Source organism: Choloepus didactylus, chromosome 3 (assembly GCF_015220235.1).
Source record: "Choloepus didactylus isolate mChoDid1 chromosome 3, mChoDid1.pri, whole genome shotgun sequence".
NCBI lineage: Eukaryota > Metazoa > Chordata > Mammalia > Pilosa > Megalonychidae > Choloepus > Choloepus didactylus.
The window spans coordinates 102,931,953-102,958,673 of record NC_051309.1 but is presented as its reverse complement, the minus strand read 5'-3'; the positions used below and the strand labels follow the sequence as shown (position 1 = coordinate 102,958,673).

Below are 26,721 nucleotides of genomic sequence, written 5' to 3'. Positions count from 1 at the left end.
TAAAGGAACAAGTCTCACTTTCTAAAACAATGGCTGAAAGACATTTTGTACTTCACATACTTAAATAAACCATGGACTATATATAATAGTGCAATTATAAAAATATTCTTTCATCAGTTGTAACAAATGTCCCACACTAATTTAAGGTGTTAATAATGGGGGTGGGGGTATGTTGGAACTCTGTATTTTCTGCATGATTTTTCTGTAAAGCTACAACTTCTGTATTAAAAAAACGAAGCAAAAATATACAGTTGTGAAACAGCTACACAGGTTTTTGTGTGTACCAGCATACAACAATAGTAAAACAATCTGGTTGTCCCTCAACCTTCATGGATAATAATAATTAAAAACAATAACTAGCTTTCTACAGGATTTTCAGTCAGATATTTTGCAGGGCCTTATTGATCATCAGCCCCATCCATCACAGTATAGAAAAGTAAGTGCTTCACAAGAAAAGCAAAATAGATTGGTAAGACCTTCAGGACATCAGTTTCATGCTGATGAATCTGTCAATAATTCAGTTCCCCATTCCTTTGCCTTTTTGAGCTATGTTTATTTAAGCAGTCTTGAATGTTCTTATATATTGACTAAAGAAACTGGAATTGATGGAAACAAGGTTATTCTTTAGTAAGCTGACAGTTTGGGTCCTTGATGTTCAACAATGGAAAAACTAGAAATGATGCCCTGCCAGAAGAAAGGAAATTGAGGAGGTAATATGAGAAAGAAAGCTAGCTACAGGGAACATCAATTAGATTCCAGTGTGAGGAATCAAAAATTTTGAGTAGTTTTGAAAGCTAGTTTTGTTTGTGGTGGAAGAGAAGCTGTCATTACTTTTGACAGCTATTCCATGACCTAGATTTTTTTCATCTGGCCCTAGACCAGGTTTCTTAGTGGACAAATGTCCACTTCAGGAATGGCTACCTCCCATGATAGGACAGTAGCTGAATGGGTGACTTCTGAGCTATTAGTCTTTACATATCATTACCATACCCTATATTTGCTACTAAATATAAGTACATTTAAAGAACTTGCAAAAATTTTTAATTTTGACCTTGGAGTTTTAACTTTACCTATAGCCTAGGGTGCTCAGTCAATTTAAAGAATTAATAATAGTTTACTTTTCATCTGTCCCTCATAGAAAGATAATTATCAGGCTTAATTTCTTAATGATGTTAGAAAGAATCTTTGTGCCCTGACTTTTGTAAAACATGATAGTAGGATTTCTAAAAATATATTTTTATTATTTGGAATAATGCAGAATCAAAAGTTAAAGGAAATCAGACCTCAAAAATGTGAAAATATCTCAACTGGTGTTTAGGTTTTGTTTATTCAGTGATGTTGGGACAGCAGGGTGGGAGTAATATGTATAATAAGTTTAAACGCTACCCAAAATGAGACTATTATTCTTTGCGATAACCATCAGGAGTATTCTAATGAGAATAGGTTTTACTAGTCAAACACCATATGACATTTGTAGTATAGTTTCAAACTATCATAAACAGCATTGCTAGACTCTAGGTTCCACTATGCTGTTGGTTGACTTGATGTTATCTATATCACCAGTGCTTCTTTTGATCTCAATAAATGTTTTGATTGATTGAATGGATGGATATTTCACATAGTGGCACCTGTTGAAAATAACAATAGATTTGCATTTTAATTTTCAAATCCTTAATACATGTTTCTGGTGTTCCTACTCAGCTCCTTGCAAAGGATTTAAGGTTTATCTGTAGAAATATGGCTTTTGAAAACATTTTTCTAATGAAGTTGCTGTTTCTTTTTTTGTCTCTCAAGGATGGCACTATGCACTGAAAGGTATAGTAATATATTGGAAAGATCACAGTTTTTGAGTGAGACAAACCTGAATTCCAATCCTATTTCTGCTATTTACTAGCTATGTGCTCAAGGCAAGATATTTATTATGCTCCCTGACATTCAGTTTTGCTGTGTGTAAAAATGAGAATAATAATTCCAGATCCCTAATTGGGATCATGAATTTAACGGACCTAAAATTCTAGTAGGCATTCAGATCACTTAATTAGTTCATTTATGAGTTTTTATTTTTAAATAAGCAGCAATGTGGAAGGCATATTGCTACAATATTTTAACCATTTTCCTCTTTCCTATTGTTTTACTAGATGATGACTTTTTTCATGAACTCCCAGAAACTTTTCCATCTGATCCACCTGAGCCTCTGCCACATTTCCTTATTGAGCCTGAAGAAGCTTATATTGTGAAGAATAAGCCTGTGAACCTGTACTGTAAAGCCAGCCCCGCTACACAGATCTACTTCAAGTGCAATAGTGAGTGGGTTCATCAGAAGGATCACATAGTTGATGAGCGAGTAGATGAAACTTCTGGTGAGTTTTCCATTGCATATTAATTGTTGTTCAAGATTCACACATTCACTAAGTTGTCATGTTGTCATACTGGTCTTACAATTGGTGAAACTGAAATGGGGTCATTATCCTTTAACAAAACATTTTGACTTAGTTTGATTAAGATATGGTGATCTAGTCTAGGCATTTCAGATAAAATGTAATGAATAAACCCTGACTTGATTTCTGCTGGATCACATGGAATTAAAGCATAGTTCATGCTTAGGAGGATAAATAATGAGAATGGATAGAGTAAAATAATGTAAAATGCCCTAATGGAAGATACTTTAAATTTCGCTCTTGAGGTACCTGTGTTTGATCAAAATATCTTGAGATCTGGTGAGCATAGTCAAATGAGGATAAATTGCAGTTATTAACATCACCATCAAAATGTTAATTCACATATGTAACTTCTTTTTGTGTTTTCTTAAAGAATTTGTAAACATTGAAGATTGAAAGTGTCCTATTTTCATAACTTACATCCAAAAATGAAACCTAGCTACCTAACCCTTTTTTGAAGTCATATTGAGGGTGTCTAAACAAAGTGAGAGTGTGAGCTTCAGGGAAATGGAGAAGTGCTGAGTGTAGCATTCATATGCATATTCACCTTCTGGGTGGGTCTTGGTCAGAATATCTTTGTCCTGGCATGGTTAAAACTCAGGGTTTTATTGCTGAGTAAATGCCACTATTAAGAATAAGATAAAGGAATAGAGAGAATCAAGTAGATTCTAATAACCTGTGGGATTCAGTTTGATTATAAAGAAGACTTTCTTGATAGCAATTTTTCATTCCACAATGGGGAACTCAAGATGGTTGTGGAATCTCCTGGAGTTCTTGTAAATTGGAAAGATGTTTATCTTCCTACAGTGGTGTAAGTCTTTTTGCTCTCTATCAGGAAGAATGATTACTTGTAATTTCATATCCTTTCCAGATCTATGATTTTATATTAAAACACTTTTCAAATATTAAGACTTCACTGATCAATATTCCCAAGATAAATAGGGACAATATGACTAAAATGGAAACATTTCCATATTTTCATTTCCCTTCATAGATGTAACCTCTAAGTACCAAAATGGATACATATTTTCAAAATCCACATTTTAAATTATTCATATTTGTGTCCAAATATTGGGTTAGCCAAGGCAGTGTAGAGACCAGCACTTGAGGTGAATCTACTTGCAATACTCCTAACAACATAAAGATTATATTGAGGTGGAACTGTGGGAAGATGGCAGAGTAAGAAGCTCCAGGACTCAGTCCCTTCACTAGAACAACTATTATCCAGGCAGGAACTGTCTGAATCAACTGTTTCAAAATTCTGGAGACTAGAAAAACACTGTACAGCATCCAAGGAAGAGTGGAAGGAAGAGGCTGATAAATTATGGCATATTCAAATAAATTGCTCTTTCCTCCCAGCAATTACCCTCTCCTATCCCCCACTCTCACAGCAGTCAGCTTGGGATCTGGCCCCTGGCATAGCTTGCTGGTGACAGAAAGCAAAGCAAAACCAATAGTACATTAAAAAATATTATACACCATGATCGACTGGGATTTACCCCAGGAATGCAAGGGTGGTACAACTTAAGAAAATCAATTAATGCAGTACACCACATTAACAGAATGAAAAAACAAACACATGGTCATCTTAATTGACGTAGAAAACGAATTTGACAAAATCTAGCACCACTTCTTGATAAAAACACTTAGAAAACTAGGAATAGAAGAAACTTTCTCAACAAAATAATGATATGAAAAACCCACAGCAGGCATCCTACTTAATGGTGAAAGACTGAAAGCTTTACTTCTAAGAGCAGGAACCAGAGAAGAGGCCTGTGCTACCACTGATATTCAATGTTATACTGTAAGTTCTAGCCAGAGGACTTAGACAAGAAGCAGAAATAAAAATCTTCCAAACTGGAAAGAAATTAGTAAAAGTTTCCCTGTTTGTAGATGACAGAAAATCCTGAAAAATCCACAACAATGTCCCTGAGCTAATAAATGAATTCAGCAAAATTAAAAACTCCAAAATCAATAGTGTTTCTATACACTACTAATGAACAATCAGAACAAGAAATCTAGAAAAAAATTCCTTTTTCAATAGGAACAATAAGAATCAAATACATAGGAACAAATCCAATCAAGGATGTAAAAGACTTGTACACAGATAACTACAAACTTTGCTAAAAGAAATCAAGGAAGATCTAAATAAATAGAAGGACATTCTGTGTTCATGGATTAGAAGACTAAACATTGTTAAGGTGCCAGTTCTACCTAAAGAGATTTACAGATTCAATGTAATCCCAATCAGACTTCCAACTAAAAAAAATCAAATATCTAGGAATAAATCTAACCAATGATGTAAAGGACTTGTGCACAAAAAACTACAAAACATTGCTAAAAATATAAGTGTAATGCAATCCCACTCAAAATTTGAACAACTTTCTTTGAAGAAATGACAAAGCCAAGAATCAATTTTATGTGGAAGGGTAAATGGCCCTGAAAGCCATCTTGAAAAAGAAGAACAAGGTTGGAGGTCTCACATTTCCTGATCTTAAAAGTTATTGCAAAGGCACAGTAATAAAAAACAACACGGGGAGGCGGGGCAAGATGGCAGACTGGTGAGCTGTATGTTTTAGTTACTCCTCCAGGAAAGTAGGTAAAAAGCCAGGAACTGCGTGGACTGGACACCACAGAGCAATCTGTCTTTGGGCATACTTCATACAACACTCATGAAAACGTGGAACTGCTGAGATCAGCGAAATCTGTAAGTTTTTGCGGCCAGGGGACCCGCGCCCCTCCCTGCCAGGCTCAGTCCCGGGGGAGGAGGGGCTGTCAGCTCCAGGAAGGAGAAGGGAGAATTGCAGTGGCTGCTCTTACCGGAAACTCATTCTACTGATTCAAACTCCAACCATAGATAGACTGAGGCCAGACACCAGAGACTCTGAGAGCAGCCAGCCCAGCAGAGAGGAGACAGGCATAGAAAAAAAACAACACGAAAAACTCCAAAATAAAAGCAGAGGATTTTTGGAGTTCTGGTGAACACAGAAAGGGGAAGGGCGGAGATCAGGCCTTGAGGCGCATATGCAAATCCCGAAGCAAGGCTGATCTCTCTGCCCTGGGCACTTTTCCTTAATGGCCCTGGTTGCTTTGTCTATTAGCATTTCAATAACCCATTAGATCTCTGAGGAGGGCCGTTTTTTTTTTTTTTTTTTTAAATCCTTTTTGCTTTTTCTAAAACAATTACTCTAAGAAGCTCAATACAGAAAGCTTCAAAGAATTGAAATTTGGGCACGTCAAGTCAAGAGCAGAACTAAGAGAGCTCTGAGACAAAAGGCAATAATCCAGTGGCTGAGAAAATTCACTAAACAACACAACTTCCCAAGAAAAGGGGGGTGTCCGCTCACAGCCACCATCCTGGTGGACAGGAAACACTCCTGCCCATCGCCAGCCCCATAGCCCAGAGCTGCCCCCAGACAACCCAGTGTGACGGAAGTGCTTCAAATAACAGGCACACACCACAAAACTGGGCGTGGACATTAGCCTTCCCTGCAACCTCAGCTGAATGTCCCAGAGCTGGGAAGGGGGAGCAGTGTGAATTAACAGAGCCCCATTCAGCCATCATTTGAGCAGACTGGGAGCCTCCCAACACAGCCCAGCAGCCCAGAACTGCCCTGGGGGGACGGCACTCACCTGCGACATAGCACAGTCATCCCTCAACAGAGGACCCGGGGTGCACAGCCTGGAAGAGGGGCCCACTTGCAAGTCTCAGGAGCCATACGCCAATACCAAAGACTTGTGGGTCAGTGGCAGAGACAAACTGTGGCAGGACTGAACTGAAGGATTAGACTATTGCAGTAGCTTTAAAACTCTAGGATCATCAGGGAGATTTGATTGTTAGGGCCACCCCCCCTACCCGACTGCCCAGAAACACGCCCCACATACAGGGCAGGCAACACCAACTACACACGCAAGCTTGGGACACCAATTGGGCCCCACAAGACTCACTCCCCCACTCACCAAAAAGGCTAAGCAGGGGAGATCTGGCTTGTGGAGAACAGGTGGCTCGTGGACGCCACCTGCTGGTTACTTAGAGAAAGTGTACTCCACGAAGCTGTAGATCTGATAAATTAGAGATAAGGACTTCAACTGGTCTACAAAACCTAAAAGAACCCTATCAAGGTCAGCAAATGCCACGAGGCCAAAAACAACAGAAAATTATAAAGCATATGAAAAAACCAGACGATATGGATAACCCAAGCCCAAGCACCCAAATCAAAAGACCAGAAGAGACACACCTAGAGCAGCTACTCAAAGAACTAAAGATGAACAATGAGACCCTAGTACGGGATATGAAGGAAATCAAGAAGACCCTAGAAGAGCATAAAGAAGACATTGCAAGACTAAATAAAAAAATGGATGATCTTATGGAAATTAAAGAAACTGTTGACCAAATTAAAAAGATTCTGGACACTCATAGTACAAGACTAGAGGAAGTTGAACAACGAATCAGTGACCTGGAAGATGACAGAATGGAAAATGAAAACATAAAAGAAAGAATGGGGAAAAAAATTGAAAAACTCGAAATGGACCTCAGGGATATGATAGATAATATGAAACGTCCAAATATAAGACTCATTGGTGTCCCAGAAGGGGAAGAAAAGGGTAAAGGTCTAGGAAGAGTATTCAAAGAAATTGTTGGGGAAAACTTCCCAAATCTTCTAAACAACATAAATACACAAATCATAAATGCTCAGCGAACTCCAAATAGAATAAATCCAAAAAAACCCACTCCGAGACATATACTGATCACACTGTCAAACATAGAAGAGAAGGAGCAAGTTCTGAAAGCAGCAAGAGAAAAGCAATTCACCACATACAAAGGAAACAGCATAAGACTAAGTAGTGACTACTCAGCAGCCACCATGGAGGCAAGAAGGCAGTGGCACGATATATTTAAAATTCTGAGTGAGAGGAATTTCCAGCCAAGAATACTTTATCCAGCAAAGCTCTCCTTCAAATTTGAGGGAGAGCTTAAATTTTTCACAGACAAAGAAATGCTGAGAGAATTTGCTAACAAGAGACCTGCCCTACTGGAGATACTAAAGGGAGCCCTACAGACAGACAAACAAAGACAGGACAGAGAGACTTGGAGAAAGGTTCAGTACTAAAGAGATTCGGTATGGGTACAATAAAGGATATTAATAGAGAGAGGGAAAAATATGGCAAACATAATCCAAAGGATAAGATGGCCGATTCAAGAAATGCCTTCACGGTTTTAACGTTGAATGTAAATGGATTAAACTCCCCAATTAAAAGATATAGATTCGCAGAATGGATCAAAAAAAATGAACCATCAATATGTTGCATACAAGAGACTCATCTTAGACACAGGGACACAAAGAAACTGAAAGTGAAAGGATGGAAAAAAATATTTCATGCAAGATACAGCCAAAAGAAAGCAGGTGTAGCAATATTAATCTCAGATAAAATAGACTTCAAATGCAGGGATGTTTTGAGAGACAAAGAAGGCCACTACATACTAATAAAAGGGGCAATTCAGCAAGAAGAAATAACAATCGTAAATGTCTATGCACCCAATCAAGGTGCCACAAAATACATGAGAGAAACTTTGGCAAAACTAAAGGAAGCAATTGATGTTTCCACAATAATTGTGGGAGACTTCAACACATCACTCTCTCCTATAGATAGATCAACCAGACAGAAGACCAATAAGGAAATTGAAAACCTAAACAATCTGATAAATGAATTAGATTTAACAGACATCTACAGGACATTACATCCCAAATCAACAGGATACACATACTTTTCTAGTGCTCACGGAACTTTCTCCAGAATAGATCATATGCTGGGACATAAAACAAGCCTCAATAAATTTAAAAAGATTGAAATTATTCAAAGCACATTCTCTGACCACAATGGAATACAATTAGAAGTCAATAACCATCAGAGACTTAGAAAATTCACAAATACCTGGAGGTTAAACAACACACTCCTAAACAATCAGTGGGTTAAAGAAGAAATAGCAAGAGAAATTGCTAAATATATAGAAACGAATGAAAATGAGAACACAACATACCAAAACCTATGGGATGCAGCAAAAGCAGTGCTAAGGGGGAAATTTATAGCACTAAACGCATATATTAAAAAGGAAGAAAGAGCCAAAATCAAAGAACTAATGGATCAACTGAAGAAGCTAGAAAATGAACAGCAAACCAATCCTAAACCAAGTACAAGAAAAGAAATAACAAGGATTAAAGCAGAAATAAATGACATAGAGAACAAAAAAACAATAGAGAGGATAAATATCACCAAAAGTTGGTTCTTTGAGAAGATCAACAAGATTGACAAGCCCCTAGCTAGACTGACAAAATCAAAAAGAGAGAAGACCCATATAAACAAAATAATGAATGAAAAAGGTGACATAACTGCAGATCCTGAAGAAATTAAAAAAATTATAAGAGGATATTATGAACAACTGTATGGCAACAAACTGGATAATGTAGAAGAAATGGACAATTTCCTGGAAACATATGAACAACCTAGACTGACCAGAGAAGAAATAGAAGACCTCAACCAACCCATCACAAGCAAAGAGATCCAATCAGTCATCAAAAATCTTCCCACAAATAAATGCCCAGGGCCAGATGGCTTCACAGGGGAATTCTACCAAACTTTCCAGAAAGAACTGACACCAATCTTACTCAAACTCTTTCAAAACATTGAAAAAAATGGAACACTACCTAACTCATTTTATGAAGCTAACATCAATCTAATACCAAAACCAGGCAAAGATGCTACAAAAAAGGAAAACTACCGGCCAATCTCCCTAATGAATATAGATGCAAAAATCCTCAACAAAATACTTGCAAATCGAATCCAAAGACACATTAAAAAAATCATACACCATGACCAAGTGGGGTTCATTCCAGGCATGCAAGGATGGTTCAACATAAGAAAAACAATCAATGTATTACAACACATTAAAAACTCGAAAGGGAAAAATCAATTGATCATCTCAATAGATGCTGAAAAAGCATTTGACAAAATCCAATATCCGTTTTTGATAAAAACACTTCAAAAGGTAGGAATTGAAGGAAACTTCCTCAACATGATAAAGAGCATATATGAAAAACCCACAGCCAGCATAGTACTCAATGGTGAGAGACTGAAAGCCTTCCCTCTAAGATCAGGAACAAGACAAGGATGCCCACTGTCACCACTGTTATTCAACATTGTGCTGGAAGTGCTAGCCAGGGCAATCCGGCAAGACAAAGAAATAAAAGGCATCCAAATTGGAAAAGAAGAAGTAAAACTGTCATTGTTTGCAGATGATATGATCTTATATCTAGAAAACCCTGAGAAATCAACGATACACCTACTAGAGCTAATAAACAAATTTAGCAAAGTAGCGGGATACAAGATTAATGCACATAAGTCAGTAATGTTTCTATATGCTAGAAATGAACAAACTGAAGAGACACTCAAGAAAAAGATACCATTTTCAATAGCAACTAAAAAAATCAAGTACCTAGGAATAAACTTAACCAAAGATGTAAAAGACCTATACAAAGAAAACTACATAACTCTACTAAAAGAAATAGAAGGGGACCTTAAAAGATGGAAAAATATTCCATGTTCATGGATAGGAAGGCTAAATGTCATTAAGATGTCAATTCTACCCAAACTCATCTACAGATTCAATGCAATCCCAATCAAAATTCCAACAACCTACTTTGCAGACTTGGAAAAGCTAGTTATCAAATTTATTTGGAAAGGGAAGATGCCTCGAATTGCTAAAGACACTTTAAAAAAGAAAAACGAAGTGGGAGGACTTACACTCCCTGACTTTGAAGCTTATTATAAAGCCACAGTTGCCAAAACAGCATGGTACTGGCACAAAGATAGACATATAGATCAATGGAATCGAATTGAGAATTCAGAGATAGACCCTCAGATCTATGGCCGACTGATCTTTGATAAGGCCCCCAAAGTCACCGAACTGAGCCATAATGGTCTTTTCAACAAATGGGACTGGGAGAGTTGGATATCCATATCCAAAAGAATGAAAGAGGACCCCTACCTCACCCCCTACACAAAAATTAACTCAAAATGGACCAAAGATCTCAATATAAAAGAAAGTACCATTAAACTCCTAGAAGATAATGTAGGAAAACATCTTCAAGACCTTGTATTAGGAGGCCACTTCCTAGACTTTACACCCAAAGCACAAGCAACAAAAGAGAAAATAGATAAATGGGAACTCCTCAAGCTTAGAAGTTTCTGCACCTCAAAGGAATTTCTCAAAAAGGTAAAGAGGCAGCCAACTCAATGGGAAAAAATTTTTGGAAACCATGTATCTGACAAAAGACTGATATCTTGCATATACAAAGAAATCCTACAACTCAATGACAATAGTACAGACAGCCCAATTATAAAATGGGCAAAAGATATGAAAAGACAGTTCTCTGAAGAGGAAATACAAATGGCCAAGAAACACATGAAAAAATGTTCAGCTTCACTAGCTATTAGAGAGATGCAAATTAAGACCACAATGAGATACCATCTAACACCGGTTAGAATGGCTGCCATTAAACAAACAGGAAACTACAAATGCTGGAGGGGATGTGGAGAAATTGGAACTCTTATTCATTGTTGGTGGGACTGTATAATGGTTCAGCCACTCTGGAAGTCAGTCTGGCAGTTCCTTAGAAAACTAGAGATAGAGCTACCATTCGATCCAGCGATTGCACGTCTCGGGATATACCCGGAAGATCGGAAAGCAGTGACACGAACAGATATCTGCACGCCAATGTTCATAGCAGCATTATTCACAATTGCCAAGAGATGGAAACAACCCAAATGTCCATCAACAGATGAGTGGATAAATAAAATGTGGTATATACACACGATGGAATACTACGCGGCAGTAAGAAGGAACGATCTGGTGAAACATATGACAACATGGATGAACTTTGAAGACATAATGCTGAGCGAAATAAGCCAGGCACAAAAAGAGAAATATTATATGCTACCACTAATGTGAACTTTGAAAAATGTAAAACAAATGGTTTATAATGTAGAATGTAGGGGATCTAGCAGTAGAGAGCAATTAAGGAAGGGGGAACAATAATCCAAGAAGAACAGATAAGCTATTTAACGTTCTGGGGATGCCCAGAAATGACTATGGTCTGTTAATTTCTGATGGATGCAGTAGGAACAAGTTCACTGAAATGTTGCTATAGTATGTAACTTTCTTGGGGTAAAGTAGGAACATGTTGGAAGTTAAGCAGTTATCTTAGGTTAGTTGTCTTTTTCTTACTCCCTTGCTATGGTCTCTTTGAAATGTTCTTTTATTGTATGTTTGTTTTCTTTTTAACTTTTTTTTTCATACAGTTGATTTGAAAAAAGAAGGGAAAGTTAAAAAAAAAAAAAAAAAGAAAAAAGACAAACAAGGAAAAAAAAAAAAAAAAACGATGTAGTGCCCCCTTGAGGAGCCTGTGGAGAATGCAGGGGTATTCGCCTACCCCACCTCCATGGTTGCTAACATGACCACAGACATAGGGGACTGGTGGTTTGATGGGTTGAGCCCTCTACCATAAGTTTCACCCTTGGGAAGACGGTTGCTGCAAAGGAGAGGCTAGGCCTCCCTGTATTTGTGCCTAAGAGTCTCCTCCTGAATGCCTCTTTGTTGCTCAGATGTGGCCCTCTCTCTCTGGCTAAGCCAACTTGAAAGGTGAAATCACTGCCCTCCCCCCTACGTGGGATCAGACACCCAGGGAAGTGAATCTCCCTGGCAACGTGGAATATGACTCCCGGGGAGGAATGTAGACCCGGCATCGTGGGATGGAGAACATCTTCTTGACCAAAAGGGGGATGTGAAAGGAAATGAAATAAGCTTCAGTGGCAGAGAGATTCCAAAACGAGCCGAGAGATCACTCTGGTGGGCACTCTTACGCACACTTTAGACAACCTTTTTTAGGTTCTAAAGAATTGGGGTAGCTGGTGGTGGATACCTGAAACTATTAAACTACAACCCAGAACCCATGAATCTCGAAGACAGTTGTATAAAAATGTAGCTTATGAGGGGTGACAGTGGGATTGGGAATGCCATAAGGACCAAACTCCACTTTGTCTAGTTTATGGATCGATGTGTAGAAAAGTAGGGGAAGCAAACAAACAGACAAAGGTACCTAGTGTTCTTTTTTACTTCAATTGCTCTTTTTCACTCTAATTATTATTCTTGTTATTTTTGTGTGTGTGCTAATGAAGGTGTCAGGGATTGATTTAGGTGATGAATGTACAACTATGTAACGGTACTGTAAACAATCGAAAGTACAATTTGTTTTGTATGACTGCGTGGTATGTGAATATATCTCAATAAAATGATGATTAAAAAAAAAATGACAGCATGGCTAGCAAAATGGAATGGGGAAAAATTAAATGTCAAAAATAAAAAATGTGAAAAAAAAAAAAAAAAACACGGTACTGGCACAAGGACAGACATGTATACCAATGGAATGAAACTGAGAGCTCAGAAATCAACCGTCTCCAATTTTGGCCAACTGATTTTTGATAAGGGGGCAAAGACCACTCAACTGGGAAAGAATAATCTCTTCAACAAATGGTCCTGGAAAATCTGGATCTCCATATGCAAAGAATGAAGGTGGACTCATACCTCACACCATATATACAAATCAACTCAAAATGAATCAAAGACTTAAATATAAAAAGCCAGAACTATAAAACTCCTAGAAGAAACATAAGGAAACATCTTCAGGAACTTGTGTTATACAATGGTTTCTTAGACTATATACCCAAAGCACAAGCAACAAAAGATAAAATAGATAAGTAGGACTTCATCAAAATTAAAAACTTTTGTGTCTCAAGGACTTTATCATGAAAGTAAAAGGGCAACCTAGTCAACAGGAGAAAATATTTGGAAACCACATATCCAGAATACATAAAGAAATCCTTAAACTCAACAACAAAATGCCAAACAACCCATTTTAAAAATGGGCAAAGACTTGGGTAGACTTTTCTCCAAAGAAGATACACAAATGATCAAAAGGCAGATGAAAAGATGCTCAACATCATTAGCTATTAGGGAAATGCAAATCAAAACCACAATGAGAAACCATTTCACATCCACTGGAATGATTGCTATTAAAAAACAGAAAATTGCAAGTGTTTGAGAGAATGCAGTAAAATAGAAACATTCATTCATTCCTGGTAGGAATGTGAATTGATGCAGCCACCATGAAAGACAGTTTGGCAGTTTTTCAGAAAATTAAGTATAAAATTAACACATGACTCAGCAAACCCCCTACTAGACTTATACCCAAAAGAATTGAAAGCAGGGATTTGAACAGATATTTGCACACCAGTGATCATAGCAGCATTATTCACAATTGCCAAAAGATGGAAGCAACCCAAGTGTCCATTAACTGGTGAACAGATAACAAAATGTGGTACATAAACACAACGCAATGTTATTCAGCCATTAAATGAATGAAGTTCTAATACATGCAATAACATGGATGAACCTTGAAGACTTCCTGTTAAGTGAAATAAGCCAGACACAATAGGAAAATATTGTATGACCTCACTGATATTAAATAATTAGGATAAGCAAACTCATAGAAGTGTGAATCTAGAATAGAGGGGGCTACCAAGGGTTGGGGTGTGGGTAGAGAATAGGGAGTTAAGGCTTAAAATAGGAAAGTTTCTGTTTGAGACAATGGGAAATTTTTGGTAATGGATGGTGGTAATGGTAGCACAATATTGTGAGCATAATGAAGAGCACTGAATGATATATTTGAGTGTGGTTAAAAAGAGGAATATTAGGTTGTATATATGGTACTAAAATTAAAATAAAAAAAAAAAATTCCAGGGAACTGCATAATACAAACAGTGAACCCTAAATTAAACCATGGAAAATAGTGAGTAGTACAATTATAAAATTGTACTTTCATCAATTGTAACAAATATACCATACCAATGCATAGTATTAGTAACGGTGGGATATGGGAACCTTTTATTGTACACATTTTTTTTTCTGTAAACTCACAATTTTCCTAATTTAAAAAAACAAAAATAAAACCTTAAAAAATAGTATATTGAGGTGATGGAACATCAAGATATAGAATAGACTATTGAGAGGTCTGAGAAAAAGCATCTTTTTAAAAATCATGTGTGGCATATGTTTATACAGTGTACATGGTCTTAGAAAATCAGGTGGCAACTCTACGTAATTGTTTGTCAATTTGTGAATCAATATGTTCACTGCGTGCAAGCTGATGACTGCAGAAATAACTGGGTTTCCAACCGTAGGGTAGCTCACTTCAGGGAACTGTCCTAACTCTTGGTCTAATTACTCAGAAAATAACTTCACCAGATGTCTTCGAAATCTCAAGTGAATTGAGTTTTATTTGTTTCAGCTCATTTATTTGTAGAAAGTTCAAACTCATAAGCTTTTAACAGTAACAGGAAAAGAAAGAAATCACAAAAGCTAAAATGAGAGTAACAACAATATTTAGGCCCATGTTTGCTTAATAATGGAAATGCTTATATAAGAACTTTAGAAATAAAAACAAAACAGTTCTGACATTGAGCACCTTTTTCTCCAACTTATTTTAGTAACAAAGCAAAAAGAAAACAAAAACAATCACTTTCTAGAAAACATTATATTTTCTATATTTCCACATAAAAGTAATCAATATTGCATACACCAATGATTAAAACTACCTTTATAAAATAACTATAAACTAAAATATTTGCATGTTTCCATTCAAATTCAAAATGAGATAGATAAGAACTAAGGGAATACTGACAGCTCCAGTACTTGCACGTCCTAAGCTTCAAGGATAAACTTGAAGGCAATATAGTTTTCTGTTGTCTTTCGTTTTCATTCGAATCTTTACAAGAAATGCCAGTATTCAGCCATAAGTTGACATACAAATCCAAGTAAGTACTACCTTTAAAGTTAGGAAAAAGACAAGTATGCCCACAGATAATAAATTGTTGTTCTTATACTAGCCAGCGGAATTAGATAAAGCAAATAATTAAGAGGCATGAAAATTATAAAGAAAGAAAAAATTTTTTTTGACAGATGGCATGATTTTGTATATCTGCAAAATTTATACAGTTTCAGATGTAAACCTAGTAAAAGCATCAAAGGAATAAAAAAATAGCTGATAAAAGATTTATATGGCTCAACTTTTCTACATTCTAGATGATAGCCAATTCAAATTATGGTAGAATAAAAGATATCATTTACAATAGTAATGCAAAAGAAAATATGTAGTTATAATGCTAATAAGCAATTTTCATGACTTTTGAAAGGAAAATTTTAAACACACACAAAAAACACAACTTGAATAAATGGAAGGACGTATCTTATCCTTGAATAGAAAGATTTATTAATATTTTTAAATGTTTGCTATTTATAAATAAATCTGTAAGATCAGCCATGTTGTATGAAAAATAATTTGTGAAAATAGCTTGGAAAATTCTGAAATAGAGAAAAACCTAGCATGCTCTCTCTCTTTCTCTCTCACTCTCTCTTTCTGTGATATACATTATAAGGTTAAAGAAGTGAAAAGAGTTTGATCAAAGCAGAATATAAAATACATTGGTCAATAGATTAAAATAGAGCCCAGGAAATACCCAAATATCTAAGGCTTTGTAGAATGTGATAAAGCTGGGGTTTTTGTTTGTTTGTTTTTGTTTTATTACCAGTGAGGAAAAGATAGTTTATTCAATCCATGTGTTGAGATAACAAACTAGGCATTTGGAATAGAAAAAAATAAAGCTTGAATCTATCTTATTCTTTAGAATAAAAGAAATTCTTGACCTATGGCTAATCATCATCATCAGCAGCAGCAGCATCACTAGGAGAAATCTTTGGCAATTTGTTGATTAGTTGGTTGGTTTGAGTGGTGAGCAAAGGCTTTTTAATTAAGACCCCAAATCTAGAAACTTAATAGGAAATCATCATTAAATTTGAATACCCAAAGCAAGAAAACCCCAAACGAAGCCAAGGGACAGACAAGAAACTTGTTACAATATCTGTAGAGATATATATATCTCAGGCAAAGGGGTAATTTTATTAATTATTTATTAAATGGATAATTAATTAATTGAAGGGATAATTTAAATAATATTTACATTAGTATTTAAGAAAGTGAATAGCAACCAATAGAGAATTGAGATGATGTTCTCTATTGAGAACTCTATGAAGGGACAAAAAAAGAAGTGCAAATGGTAAATAAACATCTAAGCAGATGTTGCCAAGATCAAAACATTTGTTAATACACAGTATTGATGAAAGTGGGATGAGGAATATCCCATACTTTGTTGATGGGGTACAAATTGGTGCAACATCTTTGAAGGTCAGTTTTAAAATACCAATCAATGTTTAAATGTCTACCCTTTCACTCACTAATTATAAATTATCTAAAAATAAAATTACAAATATGCATAAAGACTTGTGTGTAAGGTTATCCATTGCATCCTTTTGCAGTACCATATCGGGACAGGCTCACCCCTATGATGGAATACTGTGTTACTTTTTAAAAGAATGAGATTGCTTTCTATGTGAAGCTGTGGAAAATCTCTCAGATAAAATTTTAAGTGAACACTAAAGTACAGAACCCTGTGTACAATATCTTCTTATTTGTGTGAAGAACTAGGGTGAACATATATTTTATACACTTTAGAATTTTCTGGAGAGCTATGCAAGAAGAAATTGACAGCTTAAAATCTGGGGTGATTGCGAGACTTGTTCTTGTTTGATTTTTTTCATACTGTAAATGTATTATTTTCATAAAAAAATTATGAAACCTGGAAAAAAAAAACACTCCGAACCACGTTATTGCATCACCTCCAATCTGGAGGAGTATTGAAAGAGCAAGTTGTAAGACTCTCATTGTGTTAAAGCCCTTTACTCTTCTATGAGATCATGAACTTTTTAGTAGAATTGGAATTGAATTTTCTTTTTCTCCTTGCAGTTGAATTCACTTGCAACTTTGGTTCTCAACTCTCCACTTAATATAGCCTAACCATAGTATTGTTGGTGCCTTAGTGGTTTTGATAGCAAGAAATGTCAGGTCAGATTAAGTCTTGAAAGGTACTACCAAACAGAGAAATATCCTAGGCATTTTAAATATTAAATTGGTTCTCAGATGGTAGGACAGAGTAGTCATTGCAAACAAGTTAGGTGTTTATTTTAGATACCTTTGCCTTAGAATAATAATATTTGGAATATTTGGAAGTATGCTTTACTGGCAACAGATACATTCTTTTGCAACTAAGAAAAACCAACTATATCCAATAAAATTCCCACAAAAGTTATTTTCACATTGAAAAACTACAAAACCATAAAACTGAAAAAAAAGTATGAAAGGTATTCTCCAACTCACACAATTTTTTGTTTAAATTATGAAGACATTAATTAGACTATCTCACTCTAAAGTATGAGGCAAATGGTTATTTGAACTCACTGAGCAAAGCTATTCCATTGATTATTTAAAAAGATGTACTGATTAAAGATCATTCATTGCCATTACTGTGCCTTTCCATCATATAAACTGCATTTGCATTTCTTACATATAGGTGATATAAGAAGCAGGAGAGTAGAAAGCAGCATATATTAGATGGTTTAGAAATATTTAGGAGCCCTTGAATTGGTAATAGAGTAGTAAATATCTGTGTCACCTTTAAAATTCCATAGAAACCTTGAACTGCTCAGAATTACATGGTTACATTTTTAAGAAAAAACTCTGGCTCGGCTGCTGGCTTTCTATTTACTTGAGGTCTTTTCATCTCCAGTTTCCATGGTACCTAAAATCTACCATCTGAAAGCAAATATTTCTCTTCTATGAAGAAGCAAGGGAGTTTAGAAAACAGGTTGATTTGAAATCTAATAATCCCTGAGCTTTTCCCTTTCCCTCTTTAATTATTCTCACATTAGCAGGATATCAATAGGAGCAATACAACAATAAAAATAGTTACAAGCCCTGTACCAAAAGCCTTACATGTATTGTTTCAAATAATCCTCACAGCAGTCTTACAAAATAATTTCTAGTGTTCTCTTCTGTGTGAAGAAACTGAGGCTCAACAGGGTAAGGAAACTTGCCCAAATCACATAGCTAATAGGTTAACAGAGACGGGTTGTGAATCCCGGGCCCTCTGATTCCAGTGCCTTTGCTACCTAAATTCCACCATAACTACTGAACACAGAAGAGCTGGTCTAAAAAAGAGCTATACAATTAACTTTTCTTGGGAAAAGAAAATCTTGTTCAGAATTATCAACTAAACATTCATCTTTCATGCTTTCATGTGTTTTTTGTTGCCTTGTGTCAGATTTTTCTTTGTGATTCTTTAATGTAATAACTTAAGATAGTGCTTAGAATTTGATTCTTTTTATACTTGAAGCTCTTTAACACTTGACCAGTTAGCAAAAGGTAGGCCTTAACAGAAAAAAAAGAGAACAGAAAAAAGTAAATTCAAAAGAAGCAATAATTAATTGTGCACGAATTGAAGTGAATTTAAGTGAATTGCCTGTACTGGAAACAAAGCTTTCATAGATATAGTGTGCCCACTCGTGTCCCTGTTTGTTGCAAAAGTGGCACAATTGAAACTCTTTCTCCTCTAGTATTCTTATTTCAGTTACCTTTTCTCTCCATCCTGTCACCACAGACAGAAACCTCAGCTTCATCCCTTACTTCAAAAACAAAAGTGATTGTCAAGCATTGCCAATTCATTCCCAGAATTCTCCCTCAAATCATCCTTCTGTTTTTAATTTTCTCTCCTACTTCACTAGTATAGACTCTTATTACATACTTTTCAGATTATTTAAGGAGTCACCTAGATGTTGTGGACTTTCTCCTCATCAGTCCATTCTCGAGGGAGTTATACTTTTAAAGCACAGGTCCAAGTGATTGTCCCTTTGCCCTCGGAATACAGTACATTCTCCTTGGTAAGCCTTATATTAAGGATACCTTCTGCACCAGATGGCCTATATTCTACACCTATTAGTTTTTCCTATTAAACTGTGTTCAGAGAACCACCAGTGTCCTGTAAGTTTTTAATGGGTGTTATTTGGAGGGATAAAAAGAAAAAAAAGTTTTTGATCAAATAACTTAAGAAACACAGCAATAATTAATTTCCCCTTTTGGACATTCATAAAGATTTTTAGCATGTAAAAGTCTCAGAAGTGGAAAAACCATTTTTTGAAAAACATTTTTAATATGCAATGTAACATATATACAGAAAAGTTATAAATTTCAAAATACAGTTTAACAGGTAGTTATAGAGCAAATTTCAAAGTATAGCATGGGTTAGAGTTACACAGTTTCAGGTATTTCCTTCTGGCTGTTCTAATACACTAGAAACTAAACAGAAGTATCTATGTAATGATTCAGTAGACATAATCATTTTTTAAATCCTAACTTCTCTGTTACAACTCTTTGCTCTCATTTGATCATTTTCTCAGTCTATAGGGATTTTTAAGCAATGACCATTCTAACTTCTTCATGTTGAAAAGGGGTGTCAACATTATGGGGCAGGGGAATGCAACTGGTTGATATCCTGGGAGAGATAACTTTCAGGGCTTATCTGGCAAAGGAACCATTGGGAGGTTTTAAGTTTATGGAAAATAAACTTACTAAGTAAAACTTTTATAGAGTCTTAGATAGAGCCCTGGGTTTTCTTTAGGGTTTTCAGGAATACTGTTGGTTGTGGCTTGACATACTATGGTGATTTGTAGTATCTAGCTGAAGCTTACGTAAGAGTAACCTCCAGAATAACCTCTGACTCCATTTAAAATCTCTTAGCCACTGAAACCTTATGTTGTTACATTTCTTTTCCCCCTTTTGGTCAAGAAGGCACTGTCAATCCCACAATGCCAGGGCCAGACATATCCCATGTTGCTAAGACAATTTACATCCCTGAAAGTCATGTCACATATAAGGGGGAGGGTATTGAGTTTATTTGCAGCGCCTGGCTTAGAGAGAGAGAGGCCACATCTGAGCAAAAACAAGAGTTTCTCTGGGGGTGACTCTTAGGCATGTTTATAAGTAGGTTTAGCTTCACCATTACAGAAAAATAACAGATATACACAGCCACACATAAAGGAGAACCCCAAACACCCCATATCCCTTATCCCCCCACAACCCCAATTATTTACTCCTAGTACTGGTATGGTACTAGTAAGGTATTGCTGTTAAATATAATCCATAGCATGTAATAGGTAATTTTCCCCTATTCCACTCTACTATTAACTCCTTATACAAGTGTCATACATTTGAAGTAGTTCATGTAAGAACTTATTTATATTTATAGTATTAATTGGTGAAATGCATGACTTTAGACAACCCCTTTCAATCATATTCACCTTCAACAGGCATTATTGCTTATAATCCCAATAATGAATTACCATCACCTCTATCCATTCCCAGACATTTAAGATCAACCTCATTAAATCTGTACATATTAGGTAATCGCTCCCCATTCTCTAGCTTCTGTCTATCTCTATATCAATATCTGTATCTATTTTTTACATTTTAAGACTCTAAGTTTACATTTTCTAGGTGGTTCATATTAGTGAAATTATATAATATCTGTCCTTTTGTGTCTGGCTTATTTCACTCAGCATTTTGTCTTCAAGGTCCATCCATGTCACATACTTCAGGACCTCATTTCTTCTTACTGCTGCATAATTTTTCATCATATGTATATGTCACATTTTGTTTTCCACTCATCTGTTGATGGACACTTGGATTGTTTCCATCTTTTAGCGGTTGTGAATAATGCTGCTATGAACATCAGTGTGCAAATATCTGTTCATGTCGCTGTTTTCAGATCTTCTGGTTATATACCAAGTAGCAGAATTGCTGGGTCATAGGGCAACTCCACATTTAGTTTTCTGAGGAATCACCAAACTGTCTTCCACAACAGCACCATTTTACATTCCCACCAGCAGTGAATAAGTGTTCGATTTTCTCCACATCCTCTCCAATATTAGTGGTTTCCTGATTGGTTAATAGCGGCCATTCTTATAGGTGTGAGATGATATCTCATTGTGGTCTTGATTTGTATTTTCCTAATAGCTAATGAAGATGAACATCTTTTTGTGTGCTTTTTAGCCGTTTGTATTTCCTTTTCAGAAAAATGTCTATTCATATATTTTGCCCATTTATAATTAGATTGTTTGTCCTTTTGTTGTTAAGTTGTGGGATTTCTTTATATATACTAGGTATCAAACTCTTATCAGATATATAGTTTCCAAATATTTTCTTCCCTTGAGTTGGCTGTCTCTTCACCTTTTTGACAAAGTCCTTTGAAGCACAGAAGTGTTCAGTCTTGAGGAGTTCCCATTTATCTGTTTTTTCTTTCGTTGCTTGTACTTTGGGTGTAATAGGTCTAAGAAGCTACCTCCTATTACTAAATCTTGAAGATGTTTCCCTATATTTTCTTCTAGGAGTTTTATGGTACCGGCTCTTACATTTAAGTATTTAATCCACTTTTAGGTAGTTTCTGTATAATTTCTCTTTCATTCCTTTGGATATGAATATCCAGTACTCTCAGCCCCATTTTGAAGAGACTATTTTGCTCCAGTTCAGTGGATTTGGGCACCTTGTCAAAAATCTATTGACCATAGATCTGGGGTTCTATTTTCAAACTCTCAATTCTATTCCATTGATCAATATGTCTATCTTGATGCCAGTACCATGCTGTTTTGACCACTGTGGCCTTATAATTAGCTCTAAGTTCAAGAAATGAAAGTCCTCCTACTTCATTCTTCTTTTTTAGGATGTTTTTGGCTATTCAAGGCCCCTTTCACTTCCAAATAAATTTGATAACTAGCTTTTCCAAGTTGGCAAAGTAGGTTGTTGGAATTTTGATCGGTATTGCATTGAATCTGTAGATCAATTTGGATAGAATTGACATCTTACCATTTAGCCTTCCTTTCCATGAACAAAGAATGTCTTTCCACCTATTTAGATCTTCTTTGATGTCTTTCAGCAATGTTTTATAGTTTTCTGTGTACTGTTCCTTTACATCCTTGGTAAGTTTATTCTTAGATACTTGATTCTTTTAGTTGCTATTGTGAATGGAATTTTTTTCTTAATTGCCTCCTTGGTTATGTCATTACTAGTGTATAAAACACTACTGATTTTTGCACATTAATCTTGCATCCCACCACTTTGTTGAATTTGTTCATTATCTCAAGTAGGTTTGTCATAGAGTCCTCAGGATTTTCCAAGTATAGGATCATGTCATCTGCAAATAATGAGAGTTTTACTTCTTCCTTTCTCATTTGGATGCTTTTTATCTCTTTTTCTTGCCTAATTGCTCTAGATAGAACTTCTAGCACAATGTTGAATAATACTGGTGACAGTGAGTATCCTTGTCTCATTCCTGATGATGGCTGTAGGTTTTTCTTATATGCCCTTTATCATATTGAGGATGTTTCCTTTGATTCCTACTTATTGAAGTGTTGGAAAAACCTTTTGAACTCATATTATTTGGCAACTGAACTCTTTTTCACAGCACTTGTATCAAAATATTATGGGATCTTAATGCCACTTGAAGACATGCTTTAGGAAATGCTATTCATTCATTTTCATAAGAAGGCTAGTTAGTATTTATTTAAATTGTATTAAATGCTGAATATACAGAAACTAAGTTCTAAGCTGCTACAGAAGTCATTTAGTTATATGTGATGAATTGCTGGCAAGTTCTTCATTAAATTGAAAATTGAATGCAATAATTTATTTTCCATTATCTTGACTTTGGTTCCGGTTGTGCCATCTGAACCTTTAGGAAACTTTCTGGTCATCTCTTGTTCTTTAATCTTAGATACTTGAAAAAGACAATTATCACATCTACTTCCCAAGTTATCTCTCCTTTTCAGTCTAAATACTACAAGCTGAAAAATAAGCTCCTTGCAATCGGAGATTATGTATGTCTTTTTCACTGCTCTAATTTCATGCTTAACTTGGTGCTGGATACCTAGTTTGTGCTCAGTAAATACATGTTGAATGAATTAATGATCCTTTACATAATGCTTTCATCCATTACACCTGTATCAAAATCCTGCTCATTTTCAAGGAACTATCTCAAATGCAAATGCTCTGGATGGATCTTTCCATAAAACGTCTTATAAGTAAACATTTTTTCGTTTGTCTTATCTGTACTTCCATTTTTTAGTTCCTTATACTCATAAATGTGTGAACTGTATATATTTATTAAGTTAAATCATATGAAATCGTCACTATTCATCCATTTTTGAGAAACAAAAAAGGTAATTTCATGCAATTTAATGTCATGTTATTCATGAATGTTGTAGTCATATATACATATATGCATATATAGATATTTGCATGTGTATATATATACATATATACATATCATCTTTATCTCTTCAACTACATTGGAATGGCATGGGATGGAATATTGTTTTGTAAAGTTTTGTCTTTATTGAAGGTTTTAATACAAGGCACTAAGCACAAGAAACGATCAATGGAACTTTGATTTATGAGATTATAGCTACTCATCCAACTAAATTTGAGGAACTGAAATTTAGTGTGTTGTGCCAATGATGTGTATATTTGGAATATTTATGAAAAGTCAATTTAAGGGGTACAAAAAGATAGCTTAATGTTCTATAAGAGTTATTTTACAGATTTAAGTACACATATCATACCAATCTTTATTCTTCACGTAAAATAATTAGTTTAAGCTCAGTTCTCAGTAACAGAGTGAATCTTTCCAAAGGAAGTTGGGTGGGGTTTGTTTAAATTTTATTAAATGATGCATAAAATTTGAAAGCTGTATTTGAATTTCATTCCATGATTTTTTAAGTCAGTGGGAGTATTGCCTTTGTGTATAGGAGCCTTATGTCTGCAATGTATTTGTCTGCCAATGAAGATAAATAATTCTAGAATATAAATCAATGATTTATTTGATTTCCTTCTCAGGGGCACTTATTTCAATACCAGAAACTAACAAGTTTTCTTTTCAGTGTAAAGATGGCCCCAGGGCAGAGCAAATAAAAATATAAAATTGGTAAGGATCCATGTAGTACATAAAGGCTTTTCCACTGAGTCAATCTGATGACTTTGCAAGACAATAACTGCCGATTAGTCATAACAGAATATCAATTGTCCTGATTATGTGCTTTTGCTGCTTCTTCATTTGTTAATGCGCATAGTGATCATTAAACTTATTTCACATTGACTTTAAGTGTTTAAACACCTGACTTAACTTGGCCAACATAATCTCAGCTGCAATTACAAAAACATGACTGGGTTAGAGTTACAGAACTTGTTTTGTTGCTGCTTTTGCTTCTATTCTAGCATGAAAACAAATCTTGGCTAGTTGAGCAATTTGGGATCACCCACCATATATAAAAATTTCTGTTTCTATTCTTTTCCTAAATTACAATCAGAAGGATGTACTTGAAAAATTTAGGCTTACACACTTGGATTCCTTTGGTTTCTAATCTATTGTTGTTGTGAAGATTTTATTATTGTTGCTTCTTCATTTTTGCTAATTCCAATATTTGTGAAAATCAATATTAAGGACCCTGCACATACTCCAAAAAACCTTGACTTCAAACTATGTAATTTAACTTTAATTATATCCCATGGGCAAGATTTTTAATGTTTGAATCACATACTGGATAGAAAATTTTAATAGAATGCACTTATCTAACAGATAGGCTCCAAACATGATTACTATGTAGAGGCAAGAAAAGATTATAACTTTCAATGCAATTTTATCAAGCTTTGTTTCATTAGAGGAAAACAGAAATTTTCTAAAACTGCATGCAGTGAGATATTTTAAATATAATAAACACGAAGGAATTCTCCCCTGCCAATTAACAGTTGGGGCAAGGATGCTTGTAATGTATTACTCCTTTTTCTTCCAACAGCTAAGATGAAAGCAGTGATTAATACAATTTAATCAAGAATATGCATGTAAGTAGACATGTAAGCACATTCATATGTATATATGTGTGTGAGTGTGTTTGTGTGTGTGCATTCACCCAAGTTTAAAAAAGAGAAAAATCAAACTCTACCAACCCCCAGGCCCACACAAAGGCTACAATAATAAGAAGCAGGAGTCCAAAGACCATTCTTTATCTAGATTACTTGCTACCCAAACATTTCAGGAGCAAAACTAGTGATTGTGTTGCTATAGCAATTTTACTATGATCCCAGCAACCATGCATATTCTGTGGCTTAGAATTTTAATATGCCTGCTTCAAAGTGAGCATAGCACAATTCTTAAAGGCCACAGTGTATTTTAATCTAAGTTTTGGCTAAAATATGTGAGCAGTTTAAGGAGAGTCTCTCAGATTTCATTTTCATAGGAAGCAGCATATTTAGCAGAGTTCTGGATTGTACTATGAGATGAATAAAGCATCACGTTTAAGGAGGTTTAGGAAACAGTTTCAGTTTCTAAGAGAGGGTCAGCTTCCTAAAGAACAATAGTTGTCCTTCCCAAATTTAATTACACTTTTTGTTGTCTGTATCTTTTGTGCAAAATATAAATAAACCTGGCACCAGATAATGTCCCGTGTTGTTGTTCTTTTTATTCTGTGATGTCACAAACTGGTATCCATTCCATTTCAGCCTCTGGAGCACTAAATCTTATGAGTTGTTATTCTCTCAATAACTGGCTCAGAATTTTGGTGTTCTTTTCTATCTCCCATGCCAACATGTTTTGACTTTTTAAAGAGAGAAGGGAGAATTTTTTAATTAAAATATTCTTCAGTCAATGAATGAGCCAGGGTTAAATCTTGAGGGGAGAGGGTTTCACTTGCTCTGGACCCTTTAGTTTTCACCACATTCCATCAAACCTGAGTCAACCCTCAGCTAGGGATCCTCAGACCACTCTCAGGAATGCCTGTTGAAATACCCAATCTTGCCTGATTCTCTAAAACACACTATTTGGACATACAAAATCAGCACATTTAATATGAGAGCTATAATTAGCAAAATATCAGGGTCTGGTAAAAAAAAAGTAAGCACAGAATGTAGGAAGTATTGTATCTAGCAAAGACAATCAATTCCTATTAGGGAAGTCTTAGACACATTCATAATTTCATCAAGGGTTTAATCTGAATTTTTAAAGAAATCTGTTTCAAAGAAATGCACAAGAACAAGAAGGCAAGAGCAGCAAAGAACTATCAAGGCACTAATTCCCAACCCTGGCTGTCCTTGACAATCACAAGAGGATTTTTGAAAAACATCTTGGTCGGACCTCTAAAAATAGTGATTTCATTAGAAACAGGGGCGTACCTTTTCTT

At 35.5% G+C, this 26,721-nt stretch overlaps 1 protein-coding gene across 2 annotated transcripts in view; it reads left to right on the top strand.

Annotated features, from left to right (window-relative positions):
- UNC5C (unc-5 netrin receptor C) overlaps positions 1-26,721 on the top strand; it is a 380,387-nt gene that overhangs the window by 215,728 nt on the left and 137,938 nt on the right. For both annotated transcript variants that reach the window (XM_037830293.1, XM_037830292.1), the window contains exon 2: positions 2,139-2,360. In XM_037830293.1, coding sequence (XP_037686221.1) covers positions 2,139-2,360 — 222 coding nt within the window. The remainder of the gene's footprint in view (positions 1-2,138; positions 2,361-26,721) is intronic.